Genomic DNA, 23,601 nt, shown 5'->3' on the forward strand with positions numbered 1-23,601 from the left:
GAAATCAGTGTGTTTAATGTGGAAAAGCAATTTATCAGTCTTTGCTTGCTTAGCCTGTTAATGAAATTTTGTGCTTGCGAGCTATATGTCCGCTCGCATCCTCTCCATCCAGAGGGATTTAAGCCTCCTCTCTTTATGAAACCAAGTGTTAAGGATAACTTGAAGGAAGCGGGTACAGGTACTTTTGTCAAAGAAACAAAACATGACCTCCAGGTACTTTTCACATGACTGAATCCATGTGTTAATATTTCATCGTATTTTATATATATTTTAATTATGTATTTTTCATGTTTTATCCATGCATATTCTGTAAAAAACAACAACAACAAAGCAAATTAGGCATAGTTTGTGAATGTTGTACTTTATTTGCTTTGAACTTGTGTGTCAACTTCAAAGGGTAAACAGTGCACTGTATTTAGTTTTCACAACAAATCCATGTTTTATTTAATACATTTTTTAAAAACCATTTACACACATTTGCTCAACTCTGAATCCTAAATATCATGAATTAGGATTGCAAAATGAATAGGCATCTTTTAAGTGTTTCTTCTTTTATGTAAATACATACACTGTATTTGTTTCCAACTATGTTGTCAATAATCATCTCGTGTGTGAGGTAAAAATATTCTTCTCTATATGTTGTTCCTTTATATGATAAAAAATAGTTTTCTTCTCCAAAACATCAATGGAAAACAGAGTGCCTACCGGTGTGAGGACACGTTTACTGCAACGCTCTTCCTTGTGTACGTCAGCTCAGTGTTTAGTATAGGTGTATGTGAGTACCAGTCTGGAGTACCCTACTGCAGGGGCGTAGTTGTGAGGGGGAGGGGTGCTTTTATAGCACAAAACAATTCAATACCTTTTTCACATGCCGCAACATGTTTTAACGAGCTGCCCTTGAATGCAGAGCTTGACATTAATGCACCCGCCAACCCACCAAATGCGGTTGCATTTCAGCAGTGGCGTTTGTCACCGCCACTCCCCACTAACCACTTTGGCAGGTTGAATTTGATATAAACTATATAATGAATACTACTGCAACGGATCATCCTTGATCCGTGATTCCTATGAATGACTTTCCGAAAGTCAACGGATTGGTTGGTGACATAAAAACTGTGAAGTGTCAGCGCCGGAGCACGTCTGATGGGAGAGTATTCCGTCGGTGCAGCATGTGCGCACCCACACACTCATTAAGCCTCTTAAAAGAGATATGCCATGGCAGTTATTCAACAAGTACTAGTAGTATCTGATTTTCATTTGCGTTCCTCTTTTAGCTTTTATCTCTGACCTGTTTTACTGAATTAGTTGTGCATCACCCTTATTATCCAACATCAAAATTTTGTCTCGTAACTTTGGAAAACCTCCGGCCACAGTGGCTGGTGAGCAAGTTAATGCCAAGCCCTGCTTGAATGTATCATCAACAGTCATTGCACAGACGATTAATCACACGGACAGCAGATAAGACAAATATATGCTGCCTGCTGCCGGTTATTGCAAGAGGCAAAAAATAAGAAAGGTTTTCATATTTTTCATATTGACATATATATATATATATATATTGAGGCTTTGGTGGGCTTCAGAGGTTTTACATATTTCAAGTTGTCAAAAGATGTCAGATGTTAATGAGTTTTCAGCCCAAGTTGATGTCCATTAATGCCTTGCTTTGGAAATCAGTATTCACATTTTATTTTAAATGGCTCAAATCCCCTCCATTTTATTTAGTGTGCAACAAGAATTTTTGCGTTCAGTCTTGCCATTGGAAATTTAGGGCCATATTTTCCTGTTTATGCGTAAGTGAAGGAATTAAGACCCGCCCACCATGCATAACCTGGAAAACTCAATTTCTGGGTTATAAGTGAGAAAGACACAGCTTTCCACTGCCGCAACAGAAATACAGAATAGTACACATATTGTGTTTTACAACAATATGATTTCATATGTACCCGTAGATGAAATAGTGAAGCTGGTAAAAACATATACGAGTGACATACCTACTGCCTTCCATTAAAATGAATTGAAGTAAGTCCCACCTTTTAAACATATCCCCATTTTTTTCATCTTTATTCTCATCCAAGAACAAGATACAGGCTCGCAGTTCACATTGCAATGGGTCCTTATGTTAAATTGCCCAATGTGCACGGGGGTGAGTGGCCAGCTGTCATTTTTTTTGCACTCCTAGAGGGATTCGGAATCATCGCCCAGTGTTCAGCGGCCCTAAGTTATTTTATGGTCTCACCGCCCAGTGTGGATAGATTTCATGAAGGTGCGAAAGTGATTCCATTTGATGGGAGGATACGCGCAGCCAAAAAGCATACATATGCCCCTTGATTATTTGGCAACTTGGGTTTTACTGTCATTGTGTTTGACCTCAAACAATTTGTCAATTTAGTTCTTTGACCACTATGGAGAGGGGAAGTTGAACTTGAGAGAATGATCATTTGTTCATAAAAGTTAGCTTAAAGTGGAAGTCAACCTTAATTTCTTGAAAATAATATGTTATGTGTGACCTCACTAGTCTAAACATGACATTCTGATTAATATTACATTTGTGGAATATGAATTATGAAGCAAAATTCTGCCGTTTTTATCGATCTCAGGGGGCGGCCATTTTGCCACTTGCTGAAGATGACATCAGTGTTGCTCAGGGCTCAGGCAACAACCAATAGGGCTTTTTCCACCGCTAGAACTTTTGGAGAAGTTTTCAATTTACCTTGGTCAAATTGCATGTTTTTCCACCAACAACAATTTCCGGGGTTATTAAATTCCCCAGGGGGCATCCGAGTACTATCTCAGTAGCAGGGTCTTGCTGAGCCCGGCTGGAATTTTGAGGGGGCCGGCTGCACTGACTAAGGCTGATTGAATGGTCAAATTTGGGTGTGGGTTGTTTTTACATCGGCTGGGCTCATCAAACTCATTTGAATAAATTACCAAGAACTGTATGACGCTGTGGAAACACAATGACAAATTCCCTGCGGAACTTTTACAAACAACAACTCCCTTTACCCAGAACTAAAAGATCCTGGGCTTGTTAGTGGAAAAGCAGCTAATCACAGCTTTCGCGAGAAGGTTCTGAGGGACTGTCTTTCGGGTTCAATGTCCTTTTATACACATTACATTCGTCACTCGGAATACTGGACTATGTGTCTTTTTGGTATGCACCTTCGTATGCGCATGCGCGAAGGCTAAGCTTTGATTGGTCGTTGCCTGAGCGCTGAGCAACCTTAGTCAGGTTTCTATCCAATTGTTTCAAATTCTTTCTGTTTCGTAATATCCGGTCAAAACGTGCAACGTGTATCCGGTCTTGTCAACGTTTATTCGCAAAACCTGTGTCTATAGCCAAAATTTGCATTTTCCTTTTTTTTTGATACGCTTCAAAATCCACCCCCTCCAAGCGAGCAAACTTTATTTTGCGAATTTTGGGCCCTTTAAAAAAAAAAAAAATCTATTGTTTCCAGTTTCAGTTTTATCTTTGCATGTCTTGAAAATTCGAATAAAAATGGGTGGATGGAAAAGCCACTATCGATGTCATCTTCAGTCGACAGCAAAATGGCCGCCCCTTGAGATGGATAAAAATGGCTGGATTTTGCTTCATAACTCATATTCTACTAACACAATATCAATCATAATACCACATTTAGACTAGTGGGGCTGCATAGTACATATTGTCCCCCAAAAATGTTGTGGCTTGACTTCCCCCTTTTAGCTCCATTTACACGATGTTCAAAGTGGTCACGACAGCCCCATTTGCCCAAAATGTAGTGTGCTGTGGGTTTTTAGCCTTTTTTTTGTCTCACGGCAATCCCGTTTTGTCCACGGTGGCCTAAAACTGCCATGGCCCCTGGGAACACAGTGTAAACGTCGCTTGACTCCTGAACGATTCGATTCGTCCCCCGCACTTCTGAAATGTTGGCTACGCCCCTGCACGACTACCATGAATGGCACTCTTGATGGTTAAGTTCATGTGTGTAAAAACCAATACAAAATGTTGGTTCTCTTTGTACAAAACAATTTTTCTTAGAAATTGTAGATGCACATAAATATTAGATTTGTTGTAAAAGAAATGAAAAAAAAGCCACAAGAGACATTACACAGAGCGTATCGTAAGAAACTTTAACATACAGACATGAATTTGAGATTTACAGCCGCAGCGAAAATCCAGTCTGTATAAACAGCAAATTTCATAAATAAAACAATAAATACTTGAATAAATACAGTTTATTCACGTGTGTTTGCTGTGAATTGATGGAACTGTGCCAATCACATCCTAAAATTCCTCTAAATTGAAAGTAATGGTGTATGCCTCCATTTAATCCCTATTTACGACTACAGGCTGATACAATACATGTAACTCAATAGCTTGTATATATCGGCCCTAAACCATGCATCCTTTGGTTATATTTCTGCATCCTTCCCATACACTACATTTGAAAACTAAACATGTTAGTACTCTGAAACACAAATAAATGAATCTCACTTATTGCCTGATGGATGATATATTACTTTTTCTCGATTAATTATACAGTATATGACAAAGAAATATTCCCTATTCATTTACGAATCAGCTGCACTCGTTGCAGTCTTTGAGGCTTGGGGTTAACTTGAGTTGGTTTGCTTATTCTATCCATGATTGAAAACAGACAAATCGTATTAGTTTCCAGTCCTCTATGTGTAGTTTGATGATTAAGATGCTCGTGTTGCTGCTCCCCCTTGGAGGCAGATAAAGTAACTTAAGATGATGATGACGATAAGGTCCATTCCACCATTATTAAAATTTGAATATACCAACTTCTGCCTTTTTCAACCCACTTTTTTCAGGCTTTGAAAATTCCACTGCCTGTACTTTGCACCTTGTTATTGTGGTAAGAATAATGAGGTAACTTGCTGAATATTCTGCTCGGTTCAAGTTATTTCCACAGGAAATATTATTGAATCCAAGTTAATCTTTAATACGAATGACACTTTGTCAACGCACTCTCAAGCACCTCTGCTCAATGTCAAAAAGAACCCAACGTGTTTACCAGTTCCCCCCGCGGTTCTCCCACGTGTCTCCACATGCCTCCTCATTGCGGAGACGAGGGCGAGGAAGAGTTTGCCATTTCATGCCATGGTCTCTTTCCCTGGCAGTCTGCGGTCGTTGAAGGTGTGCATGTTGATAACCTCCTCCGTTTTCGCCATGACGGCTGGCTGAGGCTTGTGTTTGAGCCTGCGCTGGCACTTCAGTGACACCCTCAGTTCGTCCACCATGACACTGCAAAAGGACCTCTAAGGTTGACAATAGAGGGGGAGACAATAGAACAGAATTGGTTTGAGACTCTTGCTGCTGTTCAAACGATTTTGATTTATCAAAAATATACAGTATAATTTAATAGGTTGCAAATGAGAATGTGTTGGGATGACTTGATGGTAATGGTGTGCATTTTGATGTTTGAAGTTGATATGGATGGCAGAATCAAGGATGGATTGAACTATGATTTATTATTCCTTTATAATTTCAGAATTGAAACATTTGATCAACTCACTTACGGGTGCATGCTATTCTCAGGATTTTATAGAGAAGAATAAAATAGAATACAGTTGTCGAGTGGTTGTGCATCTACATTGTTGTTGGATGAACAATATAAATACAGTATAGCTATCTTATTAGATGTCCTTTCAAAATAAATGCTAATACAATGAATGCTACCATCTATAGGACATTACAGAAATTTCAGTTATTTTTACTTTTAAAAAATTGTCAATTCACAAAGAAATGATGGTAAAATAAAAAAAAAATGCTGTTAATTTCTCCGTAAATATAAATGGTTTGTCTTTTTTATTCTTTTAGGGTTTTAAAGTTGGATTTCACATTTTATTCCATTAAATAAAAAACACATATTTGTAAAATTACGATACATTTGTGGACGTATTTTAACAATCAATAAATGTACTACTAAATATTGTGTGTTTTTACAGTTACAGTGATTACATGTTATTTTTCATTTGACATGTAAAATCAGAGTTTATTTTTGTAAATTAAATGATATTCTTAAAATAAAGAAAAAAAGAAAGAAAAAAAAGAAAGACATTAAGTAAAATTCTGTTATTACAGTTTTTTTACGGTGTACCAGAGCTGCCATGTCAATACTCATTTATATGCGTATGGATATTAATATCTCGACTCCTTTCCAATATATCCTCCAATTTTAGCTCCCATATTAGTTTCCTATTGACTTCCCCAAAGTCTGCATAGTTTTTCAACAGAACTCATAGATCTAAGTTGTTTTCAATAAATCTCATGATGTAACTCATAACATCAAATGAATCACATAAGATTGACACGCATGGCATGTCAGCCCAAAATACGTACTCAGGGCCCTAATTTTGTAGACAGGACCAGCGTAAAAACTGGCGCATCTTCAATTTCATATCGAGCCAAGACTGCCGGTAGTTAAGCTTGTTTAGGAATTCTCGCACTGCGGCTCGCTAGACATTCCGGCGGAGCGAGGGCGTTTTTTATTACATGCCCTTGGCGCATCTGACAATTTGGTGGCTAATAGACTTAAGAGCAGGTGAATGAGGTCTAAGTTGTGGCGCAGGTGATGTAAAGCAATTTTGGTGGATTTGAACCAGGTCCACGCAGACATAATCTAAGATCCGCGGATGTGTGTGCTGGATGTCATCGTATTTCATTCATAAATATGACAGCAGCGGGGTTGTCACACACAGACACACAATCAGGGGTGCAAGATGATCTCCAAGTGCTCACTTTACAGCACCCAACTTATCACCGCAAGTGGAGATCTTGGGCTCTATTTTTGTGCACTTGACACAAAAATTGGCACATCACAATTTTCATGGCAGTGAAACATAAATCGGCACCATTAGGGGTTGTCTTGCTTTTTTCTGGTTATTCTGGAAAACAAATCTGCCCCACCTCCAGCATATCTGGCAATTTGGCAACAACAATATGTAGACTGCGATTGGGCTAAACGCGGGCGTATCCAAATTTTTGTGCAGGGGCAAGTGTTAGTCGTGCGACGTGTTTGTGAATTTAGTAGATACACTGCCCTTCCTTGGGCGTTCCAGCGTGCTGAGCTGTCTCGCCCATCAGCGCATCTCCAATTCCGTCACAAGAAGTAGACTACAGTAAATTCTTTTTATGATTTTTTTTTTTTTATTCTGCCAAAAAGTAAGTCTATTTTGGCTGAGTGCACAAATGTTTGGTAGGAATGTAGTGTGGACCTGAGAATACCTGGGAAAAAAAGTGTTTTTGCTTATGGCTTATGATTACAATTGAACCAGAAGGACACAGACTGAATCTGATTTAGCGTTAGGTCTCATATTTTGGACTTTAATTAAACTTAATGGGCATTCACTCGACCTACTATGCGGTTGTTAACTCCATTGGACTTTACGATTGTTTATGCTGTGTTGTACTCTATGCGCTTGGCTTGTTTAAAACTTTCCCTTTATAGCACACAGCATTTTAATGGCGGCAAAGCTACAGTACAACACAAATGGACCCATGCCTATGCTGAGGAGGAAGCATACTATGAAATTCTGTGCTACGTATGACACAATCAGCGAGCTGGGAATTTTGTTTTAGTTCTGTTTATACTTTTTTATCATCTTAATTTTTGTTGTTGTTTTTGTTCACTTTGTTGTGAGCAAATTAACGTAGACTAATCAACCACAATATTGACAATGTCAGGGGTATTTATGAATCAATATAATGGTTATTGTTAGGACCAGATGTCCAGTTTTGGCTGGGACATCCTGCTTTTGAGCCTTGGGTCTCACATCTCGGCGGATTTCACCAACCTTATTGTTTTGTCCTGCTACTACGCAGGTCCCGTCCCGGCGTCCTGTATTTTGCCACGTGTATGTCAATCACACAGTTGCCATAGCGATTCATAACGATGAACCCATTAAAAAGGACAGACAACACAAGCCGAGCTTTCTAGGGGTATTTTTCCAATGTTACAATGCTTGACTGGCACGAGGTAAACAGCACAGCTGTCGGGAACGAGCAAAAAAAGGTTTGCTAATGGTGAGTGCATTCACTTGCTTAGCACTGTTGAACAGTTAGCATTTAGCATTAGCAATTGATGCGCATGTTGGCCGTCTTTCGCACCCCCAAATCCCACGCCACCCTCCCCCGTTAGTGATGACATTTATTATATATTATATAGCATACCACTTTTTCATTTTGAAAATCTAGTCACCCTAGTTTTTGTGCTTGAGTTTTGATTACATTGAGCACCACCCCTGGAAGTGAAAACTTTCAATCACCAGTTTTCACAGAAGTTGCATTAATGGAGCTCATAGCCGTGAGTCCACTGGATGGGGCACAGGGCAGTCCACCCTGTGTTCACACTGTGAATACCTAGAATGGATATATTATGGAAAATTGTATTTATATTTGCTTATATTCAAATAACTATGTGTCTCTAGCCCCTATGCAAAGTTAAACACCCAAGTAAATCCTTAGTTTTGTGTGTACTATTTCTGAATCGTTCTACACTTCCGTCCTCACTGTTGTGCCTAATTTACATAATAAACACCCCCAGAACAAGTTTCTCAGCCAAAGACTTGGCAGCTAGGCTGGCCGAAGTGCCAAAGCAAAAGAATCACTTTGAAGTGGCTGCAGAAGAGCTATCATGCCAAAGCCATGCTTTTGCTTTGCAGAGCTGCAGTGTTTGCACAGATTAGCGTTAGCGAACAATGTTACCAACATTAGCTTCTGATAACCGGCCCAAACGGAATGTTTGATTGTTTTATGCTTATTATTCTGAATAAATACAATAATATTCATATCATATCAATTGTCCATAGGTGTGAATATCTCTATGTGTCCTATGATTGACTGGTGTTCCCTGCTTCGCGCCTGAAGCCATCTTGCACAATGAGGACAAGCTAAACGTACAATACAAGAAATGGATGGATGGATAAATCTTTCAATGCTAGAAAAGAATCATACTATTGAGTCATGAAAAATGCAATTATGCAATCCTCAATTATGAAGCACTTTAAAGTTGTGTACGCATTTTGTACGTATTTTGTTGAGTGTTCTTGAAAAAAAAAATATTGTTTAATGCCATATTGTTTTTACAAAAGGGCATAAGTGGGACTTAAGAACACATTTGTTCCCAAATAATGGTTTGTTTGCTAGGCTGACAACATATTGCGCTTTACTACTGCTAACAGGCCCCACAGATCAAATACTGTATTTAAACTTATGCAATATGAAATTTGTGTTTGCACGTACCACCATACATACACAAATGCATCATGTGTGGCAATAAACACTACTGATTACCTGAACCACACTGTAGGCAGGCTTTGCTGGCTATTCATTTACCCCCACTCCACCATCTGTAAAATTAAATGGCACTGTTGTGGGTTACTGGTAAAAGCCATGCAGGCTCCAGGCTTTGTAGTGCACTGGCCCACTCGACTCAGGCTCAGGGGACACATTGCCATCAAATCTGCCTGCTGGTGGTATGTTGGATTGATAGCGGCAGCTTAGGGTCATTGGATTACAGAGTTTTTATGATGCTCAACAATCAGCAGCTGTGCCACAGCTCTGAAGGAGGGCCCGTTAGCACTATGGAGAATGGCAACATTGTAATGCAATGCAGGAAGTGGAAATTGAAAGAAGGCAAAAAGAGCATGTAGGGTGCCACACAGGCGTCATCACACAAATGAATTCTGTAAAAGATTGGTTATCAGTCTTAGCTTCTTATATCAACTTAAGGTGTGGCGTATCACTACTCAGAAAATGTTTTTGTTTTCTCTACAGTGAACCTCTGTGTATTGCGAGGGATTTTGTATGTTTCAGGCCCATCCACGATAGGAGCAAATTCACAAAAGATACTTGTAGAGACCTATTCTACAATTTTCACAGTTTGGATACAATTTAGCATAACCACCAGTCATTAGAGAGGCAGCCATGCCCATCCAAAAATACTCTAGTGTCTTTTTATTGTTCTTGAATATTTTGGTGTGTTTACCATTCAAAAAAATCTCAGATGCGATCAATTGGCACAAATAGCGGCAACAAGAGTCACCGGTCATTATAAAGTTATGTCTTTAGAGAAGGGTAACCATATTCCCAGTCGCAGTTACACAGTGTACTTCACCTCTTATTAGTCACACAATGCCAACCGGACATTTTCATGAATTTATAAATCCCCCGGACGCCGGAACAGGACATAAGAAAATGGTCTGTCCTCCCAAAACAGGATGCTTGGTCATCCTACTTTAGAGTAACTGATGATGTGGTTCACGTATGAGTTCTGTGCCGGCAACTTGGATCCAATTCCCAGTCAATGATGGGGTGAATGTAAGTGTGGCATAATTTTTCTACAGCTAATAACATTTTTAAATGAGGCCCCTGGTCTGCTTTGACTTTTGTGATCACTACATCAGCATCAGATAGATAGATAGATAGATAGATAGATAGATAGATAGATAGATAGATAGATAGATAGATAGATACATAGATAGATACATAGACAGACAGACACTTCATGGTCGACAAATGTAGTTGTACTACACAGTTTAAGTGCCTTGATTTTAATCAATCGTCAAGTACCGTTGACAACGATGCCCATTTTTCATCGATTGCTTCCGCATTTTCGGTGAATGCTTTATGATGCAAAGTCTCTCAAAAATACACGGAATGAGAAAGACATCCTGATGGATGGACATAAACCTGTTTCATTCGGTGCTTAGTCCATGTATTTTTTTGAGGCGTTATTAAGGACTCGCAGAAGGTGGGCATAGTCAATGACGGGAATTGACGACTGACGGAAGTGCACACCTCTGGTGATATGTCATTGTAGTATAGACAGCAGCATCTGATCCAAGTCATGGCACAATTCTAACTGGCAACTGCAGAGGCAATTCATGATTCATGAAGCTAAGGCTACTTATGCAGCTTTGGGTTACATGACATTTGTTATTATGTCAGTATTGGGAACACAAAATAATAACGATTTTTGAGATTTACAAAACATAAGCAGCACTGAAATGCCAAATGTAGAAACATATATAAAGTAAGTGAACAGCAGCCTCTGGCAGAAACCATCAACTGGTAGTCACTTTCTTGCACTCATCTACATGTAAATGTCATCATATTCCATCTTTTTCAAACAGCCTTGCACACTCAAATGTGATGCTTGAGGGGGTTTCGCAGTATAATAGTTTTGGATACAAAGCACCACTGGTCAATAGCTAATGAGTTGAGAGACCAGCTCTCAATGGCAACAGATGTCACCTACACACAATTATTGTTTTCAAGGAGGAATGAGTGATTTGAATTACGTTAAGAAGAATTTTTGGTGTCAAGTACAATAATACTATACACATTTGAAAGAGTTACAGTATTAAATGTTTCTAGAAAAATAAATAAATCAGTGTTTAACGTTGACTCTGAAAGGAGGCTTGGTTAGACAAATTGCAGTATAAGTATTAGCAGTAGCAGGATTCCTTGAATTACAATAGGGAGCTCTTTGTTACTAGATTACCCATCCTGACATGTCATGTGGAAGCTAACATCATCAAATTATGTTAACGACATTCCACTTGTTCTTTCAACACACACACCTTTATATGTGCATATGTGTGCATCCGTAAGCATGCAAAGGTGCAAAGGTGATTGTGCATCTGTGTGTATGCATGATGCGTGCGTGTTACAGGAGATAAGATGGGTTCCTCACACACAGCCATCTGGTGGTCCCTGTACCCCGAAAGCCAGGTTAGTCTGCAGCAGCCTCAGCAGCAGGCAAGGAGAGCGGGAAAAGCAGCAAGAGGACGAAGAGGGGGAGGAGGAGGAGTGGGAGTAGTAAGCAGAGGAGGAGCTAAGGAAGGGAGACAATAGATGGCAGGACAGGAGTGGAGCAGGAAGTGGATGAGGAGAGGGAGGAAGGGGATAATCATGGTAATCATGGAAATCTGACAGGCTAGCATGGAGATGACAATCCATTTAAAGTCAATGATGCATTTAAACTGGTGGATAATGAGTCCAACTATGATATATTTAAGAATAGAGGGTGGAGGGTTATGTTATAGACATAATTTATTTTGCACATAATATGAGGACTCCATGTTTTAAAATTGTGAGAACATGATTGAGGTATTTATAAAAATGCAACACATGATTAAAACATAAAAACACATGACAATGGGAAATCACGTGACTATTAAAATAATTCATTGAAAAGTTATGACAAGAGCACTGACAATAAACAACGTGGGTGCTTGGAGAGCAGTGTGAAGGCCTTGGCGTTCTAATCCTCGGATACCAAATATGTCTCTATGAGCGTAGAATGTCACCTCTGGCATTGAATGTGCCCAAGCTGCTTTGCAAGACTAAAAAGTTCAGACTCGTCTCCGGGAACAGTCCTCTTGAAAGGAGTTGGATTCTTACTCTGAAGTTTACCCTGGTGAGAGGCGCAGAGCAGATATGGCCCCTCATTGCTCATTACTCATTGCCCCTTGGTTCCGTGCCTGTTCGTTGAGGTTTACCCAAAGTATGAGAGGGTAGACTCCTTTTACCTTCGAGATGGGTCCTGAGCAGCTCAGATTACCCACCCTTTTTGGAGTCTTTGGAGGAGGTGCAGGCGAGAGCTCTCACTGGGGACTTCATCATGGTAACTTAAATGATCATAAGGCCAACGGCAGTGAGACCTGGAAGGTTGTGATTGGGAGGATCAGAACCCGACCAGTGTTCTAACTTTTGTGCTCATCGCTAACAAATACCAGGTTCAAACATAAGGGTGTCCAAACATGCACTTAGCACCGGGACACAGGATTATGAACTTTTTGGTCATATCATCGGACTTGCAGCTGCATGTCTTGGACACTCAGATGAAGAGAGGGACAGAGCTCTCAATGGGGAACAGGGTACTGGACCCTTGATAGGCGTTGTTTGGCCCCTCTACGACCGCTGTCAGAGTTTTGTCTGCACTGCAGGCTGTAAGTCTGATTTGTTTAAAGTGAGGGTTTGACAAGGCTGCCCTTTGTTACCGATTCTGTTCATAAGCACAGAATTTCAAGGCACATCTGAGGTTTGGTGGCCTCAGTATCGTATCTCTACTTTTTGCAGATGATATGACCGCAATCTTCAACCCTCACTGGAGCGGTTCGCAACGGAGAGTCAGGTAATCAGTGAGAAAAGGGTGGAGTGCCTTCTCCAGGCAGGAATGAGATCCTGACCCAAGTGAAGGTGTTAAAGTGTGATGCGGTCTTGTTCAAGAGTGAGGGAAGAATGTAACGGGAGATCAACAGGCAGATCGGTGCAGTGATGCGGACTCTGTCGGTCCGTCATGATGAAGAAGGAGCTCAACCAAAAGCCTAAGCCCTCAATTTTACTTGTCTATCTACTTTCCCACCTTCGCCAATAGTTATGATCACGGATGCATGCAGCCAAAATAAGTATCCTCTGCACGGTATCTCCCTTAGAGATAAGGTGAGAAGCTTGGTCATCCAGGAAGAGCTCATGGTAGACCCATTGCTCCTTTGTGTCGAGAGGAACCAGATGAGGTGACTCATCTGGATGCTTTGCTGGTGAGGTGTTCCGGATATGTCCTACTGGGAAAAGGCCCTGAGGACAACCCAATTAATGCTGGAGAGACTGTCTCACGGCTGGTCTAGGAACACCACCGGAAGAGCTAGATGAAGTAACTGGGGAGAGGGAAGTCTGGGCTTCCCACTAAAGCTGCTGCCCTCACTACCTGGCTCCGGATAGGTGGAAGAAACTGGTTGAATGGATAGTTGGTATTACTTTGACCCAGGTTACTAAAATCATTTTGGGTACAATTTATAATAACTTTTAGCTAGCAATCTGCTAGCGATAACAATGTTCCGTTAGATACAATTGAAAATCTAAAATATTAGCTGATTTCACCTTAGCATCAGGCATTTTTGACTTTTAAAGTGGAACAAGAGCTCATCTGCCTTAGACCTTTGCCCTAACAAAGAAAACTTGAAGTCAAAGGTAAAACCTACCGTAGCCATGTCTCGTCACTGGGACAAAACTGGAGCGAGCCTAGTTTATCAGTCATGGTACACACACACCATTATTGATGTGTGTGTAAATGGATGAATGTGATGCATTGTAACGTGTTGTGTAGATAAAGCACTATATACATGCACTCCACTTACCATTTTACCATCAGTCTATAAGAGCGTGCAAGGCTCATCCCCAGTATTGAAATGAGGAGATGCTATTTTTGCTTCTGTCTAATGTCACAGAACAGAACTAATTATAAAATGCAAATTGCAGTGTGCTATCAAGCATGTGGAAAACAACAAAGAGATACTCAACACTAATTTTTTCAAGTCGACACTTTCAGCAACTGGTTAAAAAAAAAGAAGGAAAAAAACCACAAAACGTTTTTTCTTGATGGTTTATTCTCACAGATAAGCTTCATGCCGATTAGCACTGCAATGTGGATCACTTACTTGTCTTCTGTGCAGGCAGCATGTGTTAAATTGTGACTTTGTTTCATTCTCGTTAGCTGCTTGTGACTGGACGCTTTAACTTAATAAATCGGTGGAAAATACAAAGAGAGGAAAGGGTAAGAAGATGAGAGAGACTGAGAAGCACCCTACACGTTTTTCAATCTCGTCACCAGGTTTCAAGATGGTCTTCTTCCTGTTCTTCTTCAAGATGTATGACAGAGTTTTGCACACAACCTTGCTGTTGGGAAGATGCTCCCTGCTCTTCTTCTTCCAAAAAAAAGAAAAGAAAAAAAGACGGGCAAAAGGATGGCTTTGAATACCTTGGTGTGATTCAAGGTCAAGAGATGTTTGTAAAGCAGAATTAGTAAGGCCTTATGATTAATGACACAGTTTGTGTTGAGTAACCTTGTGGTTGCATTGCTGTGTTATTGACTTGCCTGTTTGGACCCACCATCAGGTATTAACATGTATACAGAGAAAAATAGTATTGGAATGATTTCCATTTGGCACCACAGTTGGTCTTGTTCTTACTCAGAGATTATTTCGGGGGGAGTCAGAGCTTTGTCCACCTGGTCAGCATTAGAGCTGCTTTCAGGATCCAGACTTAGCGTGGAAAGATGTGGCCACCTACATAGCAGGACTGGTGGAAGAGCACTGTGCAGGTAAAAAGCATTCCCTTTAAAGAAACTAGTGGATGAAGAGGGTCCAGTATTCACTGATGCCCAGGAAGTAGGCTCTCTGTTGGGAGTGCAATCTGTGTGGCTAGTTGAAAGGAGCCTGGAACTCTGGAGGAGAAACTGTCTGCAGCAGAGAGGAACCTCTGCCTGCACTAGGCTACTCTAAAAGAAGGAGCTCGACCTAACCCCAAGGACAACTTTCCTGATCTCCACCCGTAGGTGCCAAATCCAGTTCCAGAAGGTGCCACAGATGTCTGGAGGTTGAGAAGAAGCACCTGTGGCTAAAACCAAACTGTGGCAAGGGGTTTACCTTCTGGACCTGGATTTAGCATCTTTTTCTACCTGAAGCTTGACTTCAAAGATCTCTGTGAATGGGCGTTGACAGACTGGGGGACAAGACCCAGGCCCATGGAGGACTTTGTACAAGTCGCTGTGATCTACTATGACGGGTTTTGCATTGTGCTACTTACTACAACACGTGTTGTTCCTGCTATTTTTAATAAGTGTCCACTCTGTGCTTCACATGAAAATGTGTTCCATGTTTTTGGTGAGTGAGGAGACTAAGAGATGTCTTAACTGTTCTTACAAATATTTTAAAACTTTTTTGGTGCCTTTTTTATCTGGTCCTATGATTATTTAAGGGGCCAAATCCAAGAAGGAAGACATATCTAAGAAGCAGATCTTCAAGACAAATTGGTTATTTATATAATTCAAAGAGGCAAATTGCAGTCAGGCCCTTAAATGAACGCCGAGGCCTTGTGGAAGTGTAACATGAAGGTGAGGGTGCTTTGAGTATTGCTTTTACAAGACCACAGGGAATGACAGATGTCGGGTTATGAAGGGACATTATGCAGTGTATGCCAAATCAATTCACTGAAGTTCAGTGCTATTCTTAGCAGATTTTTGTTCTTGGTAGTTCCGAAGCAATGTCTTTTTTAACTGAAACTACAGTACTGATTAACTCAATTGAGAAAGTGTTTTCTAAAAATATAAACAAGTCAGCACTCTGCTAAGTTATAGTATAGAAAATGGATGGACAAATTATTATTATTGAACAGAAATGTCTATACTACTTATTCTATTGAGGGTTACAGTGAACAGGAGCCTATCCCTACTGACTTCTGGTGGAAGACAGACTACACTCTGGAGTGGTCATCAATCATTCAATCAATCACAGGGCACATATTGAGACACTTCATATTCACATTCATACAATTACTGAGTGGGAAATGAACCTACGATGTCTGCATGCAATTCATGTGAGTGAACCACTGCAAAACCACTCATTAACATTCCATCCATCCATCACTTACTTCACTGCTTATCCTCAGGGTCGAAGGTATTATTATAATACAAATAATACTAATATTTACAAAATATGAATGTGACCAGAGAAACGTTGCCAACTTTCCCAGCTACATTAACCGCAAAAATGCTCGATGGAATTTCTGTCTGGTTCTTCTACACGCATACTCTGAGCTCTATGCTAGCCTGCCCAGGATTGCCAAGACCGCCTCCATTATTTATTCACCTATAAATTTAAGCATATTGTGTTTATCAGGAAATTCTACTAATACTACTACTAAAATGTGATATATCATGTGTAAGCAATGTCATGTAGGCTATAATAAATGCTGTTCAAAATTAGAAAGTGATTCCTTGGTTCAGTGTATCACTGTTGGGTATTCGTCGACCAGTAAAGTCTCAAATAATGGAGTGAAATGCAAAATCTTCCTTAAAAATCACAATTTCCTTTCTCTTCCAAATCATTCTACTCAATCATTGTAGACGTGTGTTTATTTTCTCGTTGCTGACTTATATAACCCTTGAGGGATTATACAGCTGTACTAAAAACCCATAAAAGCTCATCAGTTTCAGTGTTGAATTTGCTTTTGTTTTATGTTTTTTTTTTATTGGCCTACTGTAACATTTGTTCTACTTGAATGGCACTGACTTACCATACATACTATATGAATACATTGAATAGATATAACACTTGCTCTCAATTTAAGATGCTCACCAATAAAATAAATCATTGCAAAATTCTAATATCACGCCTTAATGAACTGTTTTCAAGTACCCCTAAAATATCTTTGTTTTCTATTATTAATGGCAGGGTTGGGGAGTGTTCCCCCCCCCCACTTCTGCTTTTAGAAAGTTGTGTGAAGACCATACTAAATATGCACAATGCTGAGATTAAAGCTTCTGATGGTGTGAAAAATTGAGCTCTTATGGTGTGGGTTTTAGGGGCTTTAAAATGTTTTTTAAACTGTTGGTTCCTTACAACGCATTAATAATACAATAAGGAAACAAATTTCACTTTGTGTTGGGCAAAGTACTTTGTTTAAAACTTTAAGGTTGTTTCTATCAATAAGGTTACCATGGAATTAGCATCATTGCTTGTCATTTTAGTGAAAACTGCTTCTTGGGCCCCCCCAAATACTACGTACCATTTTGTATTTGCCTTTTCAGCCATCCACTTTAATAACAAGATTGGCCTTTTTCCATCACTGCCATCACCTGAACACAAACTAGGCAACCTGCAACTCATTCATCTTTTTTTCTCTAAGAAACGTGACATTCCATCACTTACCATGACTTGTGATGTCTTGTATTCACTGACCGTGAACCTAGATCATTCATGGCTAGCTCTCAGTGATACTGTAGAAAAGCAATTGCTGTCCATACATTTTTCTTAATCTTTAGTCTATTGTAAAATTACATGGTGGGACATATCAAATGGTCAGAGTCTACCTATTATTTATATGAACTACTCTAATTGCTGTTCATCCAACATTCAGCTACATTTTCTTGAGAACAGGGTGTCTAACAAATGTTTTTTATAATTAAGGAGCAGTGTAGTATAACAGAGTTTATGCAATATGGCAGTTGCAGGATGAATGAATAGAAGAAGGGACGAACAGGATTTGTGTGACTTTTGACGTGGATCATGCAGCATGAAATGCTTAGTGCATGTGCCTGGTTTCAATCTGTTGACTGAGTGTGACTGCCAGCACTTCAACACTGTTTCAGTTTATATTTTAAATATTTCTACAAGTCCAATTTCCAATAAAGTCGGGACATTGTGCAAAATGTAAATTATAACAGAAAACGTTGATTTGAAAAATCCCTTTCAACCCATCTACTACTGAGTACACTACAAACACAAGATGCTTAATTTTTACACTGATGAATGTTTTTGTTTTTTTACTAATACTCTGTTTCCCTTTTTTTAGTTTGACAACTGCAACAGGTTCCAAATAAGGTAAGACAGAGACAAAAGACAATAAATTGGAATATTTAAAAAAAAACACCTGTTTGCAACATTCCACAGGTGAACAGGTTATTTGGAAACAGGTGTGTGTCATGATTGGGTTTAAAGAGAACATCCCCGAAAGGCTCAGTTATTTACAGGCAAGGATGGGGCGAGGTTCACCACTTTGTGAACAAGTGCGTGAACAAATAGTCTGACAGTTCACAACAGCTTGCATCATTTATGGTCCAGAATATCAAAAGATTCTGAGAATCTGGAGAGATCTCTGCACACAAGTGGCAAGGCCGAAAACAAAAACAATGTCCATGACCTCCAAGCCCTCAGGCGGCATTGCATTAAACTGACATCCTTGTGTAACGGACATTGCCACGTGGGCTCAAGAACACTTCAGAAAACCATTGTCAGTTAACACAGTGGGTCACTTCATCTACAAGTTAAAACTCTACCATGTAAAGCGAAAGCCATGTATACAACGATACCCAGAAACGTCGCCGGCTTCTCTGGGCCTGAGCTCATCTGAGATTTACTGTCACAAAGTGGAAAAGTGTGCTGTGGTCTGACGAGTCCACATTTCAATTATTTTTGGGGAAATTCTGGATGTTGTATCCTCTGGGCCATTGACAAAAAGGGACACTCGGATTGTTATCAGTGCAAAGCTCAAAAGCCAGCATTTGTGATAGTACGGAGGTCTGTTGGTGGTGGGTAACTTTTAACCGTTAATGCTAAAAGGTACATCGAGTTTTGGGAGCAGCATGCTGCCTTTTTCCAGGGACGTCCTTGTTTATTTCAGCAAGACAATGTCAAGCCACATTCCTCACGTGTTGCAACAGGGTGGCTTCGTAGTAAGAGTGCGAGTACTAGACTGGCCTGACAGCAATCCAGACCTGTCTTCCAATGAAAATATGATACACCTTATCACATTATGAAGCATATAATGTGACAATGGAGGCCCCAGACAGTTAAACAACTGAAGTTGTTCATCAAGCAATGGGAAAGAATTCCACCTACAAAGCTTCAGCAATTCGGTGATGTAACCACAGTGGTAAACACGCTGCTGTCCAAGCTTTTTTGGAGTGTTTTGCAGGCATGAAATTACTCATAAGTATTGGCACAAAAAAAAAAAAAAAAAAAAATAGTTTATCACTTTGAACATTCAATATATTGTCTTTTAGTGTACTGAATTGAATATAATATATGAATACAGGTTGAAAGGGGTTTGCTAATTATTTTTATTGTTTCTATTTACAGTTTATATGACATCCCAACTCCATTGGAATTGGGCTTTTCGTATTTGTACTATATTGTCAAAAGTGTGACAATGAGTGTTTTGTGGCAGTTTTAGATTTTGTAAAAGTTTCTTGAGTGTGTCTTGCGGTCATTTGAGATGGTGGTTAAAGTCTAGCTTGGATCCATGGTGACAGCAGAATTCCTCACGTTTCTTATCTCGTTGTCGCCATTGGGCCTAAGTGAATAAATGCAAAGAAACCAACCCTTATCTTCCTGCATATGAAGCGCACTGGTATGATAATGCGAAAAATAACAGATGGTCATGTGTTATGCATTTTGCAAATTAGTGTAATTAGCATTTGTTTTTATTTTGTTAACGTCTATAGGTACTATGCAACTCATTCAAGGCACATTCAATAATAATGATCCTACCTTTTCAAGTTCAGCGCTTTGTTTGGACTTGTAGAGAAACTCTCCCATTGCCACGAACACGGAGAGGACAAGCCCAGCAGCTAAAACAATGAAGATTCCGCCAATGTTCTGCACCCCGAGGGAACTGGCCTCCTTGCTTTCCTCTTCCGGGCATCCGTTTCCTCGCCACCACTTCTCCTTCATCATGTGCAGCTTGCCTTCCTCCTGAAGCTGTAGGATGGCAATTGTGATCTTGTCTCTGTATGGAGAGCCTGGAAAACCAGAAGACTAGCTCAGACTGTGAACAAACTTTGACCAGATCATAGCAATAATACAGTAGCTCATTTACAAACCTGAGGGAGCGATTGAGACGCAAACCTGTTAGACAAATTTACTCGCATATACTGGTTTGTAATCTCCTCAATCCTTCTTGCTAAGATTCACATTTCTGAAAATAACACAGTCCATTGTCCGTAGATAAAATAAAGTCAGCAGCCATGACAGCAAGATTGAACGCAGCGGTACAGTGGTTGCTGTAAAGATGACTGTGGATGCTATCTCTGGTGACTCCTCCTATTTGTAAATTCCATCATAGGATCTAAAATTGTTTACCTCAACAAGCCGCAAAGGTTGTAATTCACTTTTTACGTCCAAAATAAGTAAAACAATACAACTGAGAGAAAATGCTCAGGACACAACTGTCACCATAAAATCTAAAATACATTTCAGCTGTTTTAGGCTTTTCTCTCTCGCAGAATCCTATGAAATGCAACACTGACTGCTGCTTTGAACTGTTCATAATTCTTCTCATCTTGTGGACTCGTGGTCAAGGACTTGAGACTTGACTTGGACTTGACCTTGGAGACGTGTGCCCATCTCTACAACCATGCTTCATTGGTGTTCTTTTGTTGATGATCAGTGTTCTATTTGCGCCAACCTTGGTTTGAATGAACCAAAACCAAATCTCCCAATAAAAGAAGAGACAATGTGCTATCGTCCGATGAAATCAATGTTGACCTTTTTTGACCCCCTCATCACTACCCATAGATTATTATGAAAATATTAATCTGACCATTTTTTGTTAACACCAAAATAATACCATTATAGAACATCACAACATGGTAGGTGTATGTCATAGTGGTTCTATCAAGATTTCAACTTGAGCTTTTTCCTTGTTAGTGAGGCAATAATGTGCCTTGAAATCCTTTCTTGTGTCAGTGTGCCTGTGTGTGTGTGTCTGACAATACATGAATCCCCCTCCTCTTTTTCCCCCGGTGCCTGTGTCCTGCATCTCCTGCCCTTTCTATATCTAAACACATTGTAGGTATAGAAGTCCAAAATCCTTTCTCAGTCTGATGATCAAAACCAATTGCCCAATAAAATGCCCAATTAAATAATGCTGGAGACTATTTCGTGTAATGCAGTGCAGCATGCACTTTATATGGGTTACGCCAGAAAGGTTTCAGGACTGGTGTTACAAGATTTAACAAGATTTCAAACCCCTTCAATTTAATTGCCCAGGAGTATATACAGTAGGTGTGACCTCAGCTCTCTGCATTTTTTTCCCCTGCATGCTTTCATATAAAAAGTCTCTGTTTCAGGTCACCAAGCAATGAGCAGAGAGAGAGAGTGATGATGAGACCAATGAGACCACAATAACTAAGGAGAGTTATCACTGATGGACAGGATTGGGAATCCTGGCCCAGAAAGTAAAAACCCTGCCACAGATTGGCTTTAGCCACAGGTGCTTCTACTCAACTAGCAGGTAAACAAGCTCCTTTAACCTGTTGAGTCGAATCACCTGTGGTTAAAAGTCAAACTGTAGTGGGGTTTCCACCCACCTATTTTTATTCAAAATGTCAAGAAATGTGAAAATAAAACTGAATGGAAACACTACAAAATCGAAAAAAGGCCCAACATTCGCAAAATGTTTTTATGCTTGGAGGGGGTGGATTTTGAAGTGTATTGAAAAAAGGAAAATGCGAATTTTGGCTATGAAAACAGGTTTTGCGAATAAACGCTGACAAGACCGGATACACAACGCACGTTTTGACTGGATATTACGTGACACGTACGTTTGCAGTCACAAAGCAATGGCGGATGATAAAGTAAGGTATGTCTGGGGTGACGACGAAACAAAAATATTTTTGGAATTAATTAAAGAAGCAAATAATGCAATTTTAGATGGAAAACAGCAAAGAAACGCTACGGTTTATCAAGAATTACAAAAGCAAACTCATACAACGTCATCGCAGAGCGCAGTCGCATCCTGTTCTCCTTCTTCTTTTAAACTACTGGTGGATCACATCTCTATGGTGTATACCGCCACCTACAGCGGCGGAGTCCCCTCTCAATATTCGCAAAAGAAGAACACATTGAAACAAGCATAAGTCTCATGTCCGCTTTGTGCATTTTCAGTAAATTCACTTAAAAATTTTGAAATAAATTGAGTTAGTTTCAATTAGTTTCAGAGTTTTTCCTTTTCTGGACCTGAGAGAGTCAAACAGTCTCTAAAGCCTGGTACACACATACACACACATTTGGTGAGGTTCATATTCACGTTGTGCTTTTTTTGCAAGTGGACTATATTGCGTAATCACGTCGATCTGTGCTCCCATTGGACAAAAATGAGGAGGATTGCTCTCGCATGATCACACACGACTTCACAAACACAAGATGACCAGGCACTTCCTGGTATGCGCCGATGATGGATGAATGTTTCCAAAGGCTGTAAGAAATTGTAGGTATAAAAAGACAAAAAAACAGAAAAAGCTGGATTCAATCACATGAACAGGCGTTTGCCTGACAAGCGCATTAACCTTTATTTCACAAGGTAGTACACATTCACGTGCATAGAATTGCTCCTTGTAATTATCACGCACTTCACGGCAAAGGTGCTTGTTGTAACCACTTCGTATTCACAAAATGGATGGATGCACTTCAGGTAGGACAGTTTTATTCACTGGCGGTTACTCGTTCGTCATGTCAGAGAGCTTCTTTGATTGGCTACTACATTCCGTGCACGTCAACTCGCTCAGCAGACCACTCACATGAATATTTTTGTCGGAAATATTGAACACGTTCATTATTTAAGATTGTCGGCTGCAACTGGATTTTGACCCAATTATCAGGACAAATCCAATCTTAACACAGTTCACACAAAAACATCATCTTTAAACAACCTTTCAAGACCTAAGATTGTCGGGCGTTTGACGTCCCTAGTCTGGAAGGGGCAAAATCATGACAAAAACAGCTCAATTGTCTTTATATGTGTATCTGGCTGCTCAGTCCAATGTGAAAATCATGTTGATTGCATTCTTCTTCAATGTGAGGGGCATCATCCGCTGTGAATTCTTGCCACAGGGCCAAACGATCAACCAGCACATTTACAAAGAGATCCTGTGGCTGCTTCACCATGGCAACGCGCCTGACCAGGATTATTCAAAACAAATGTCCTATAAAATTAAAACAAATTCTGATATTTTTTAACTTTTACAATGTAAGATTAGTATTCAGGAGCATCAATAATTTTTTGTCATACAGCCAGTTTATGTAGAAAGGTCT

General features: G+C 39.9%; 1 protein-coding gene across 3 annotated transcripts in view; it reads right to left on the reverse strand.

Moving 5' to 3' along the window:
* Positions 1 to 345: 345 nt before the first annotated feature.
* grik2 (glutamate receptor, ionotropic, kainate 2) overlaps positions 346 to 23,601 on the reverse strand; it is a 153,734-nt gene continuing 130,478 nt past the window's right edge. For 2 of the 3 annotated variants that reach the window (XM_086079521.1, XM_086079520.1), the window contains exons 16-18: positions 20,059 to 20,309; positions 19,834 to 19,861; positions 346 to 5,262 (exon numbers count right to left, since the gene is read on the reverse strand). In XM_086079521.1, the coding sequence (XP_085935647.1) occupies positions 5,015 to 5,262; positions 19,834 to 19,861; positions 20,059 to 20,309 (527 nt within the window). In that variant the 3' untranslated portion in view covers positions 346 to 5,014. The remainder of the gene's footprint in view (positions 5,263 to 19,833; positions 19,862 to 20,058; positions 20,310 to 23,601) is intronic. The other variant, XM_086079522.1, reaches the window with a different exon arrangement.

Source organism: Leptonotus elevatus, chromosome 6 (genome assembly GCF_054856555.1).
Source record: "Leptonotus elevatus isolate MCC_2025b chromosome 6, RoL_Lele_1.0, whole genome shotgun sequence".
Lineage (NCBI taxonomy): Eukaryota > Metazoa > Chordata > Actinopteri > Syngnathiformes > Syngnathidae > Leptonotus > Leptonotus elevatus.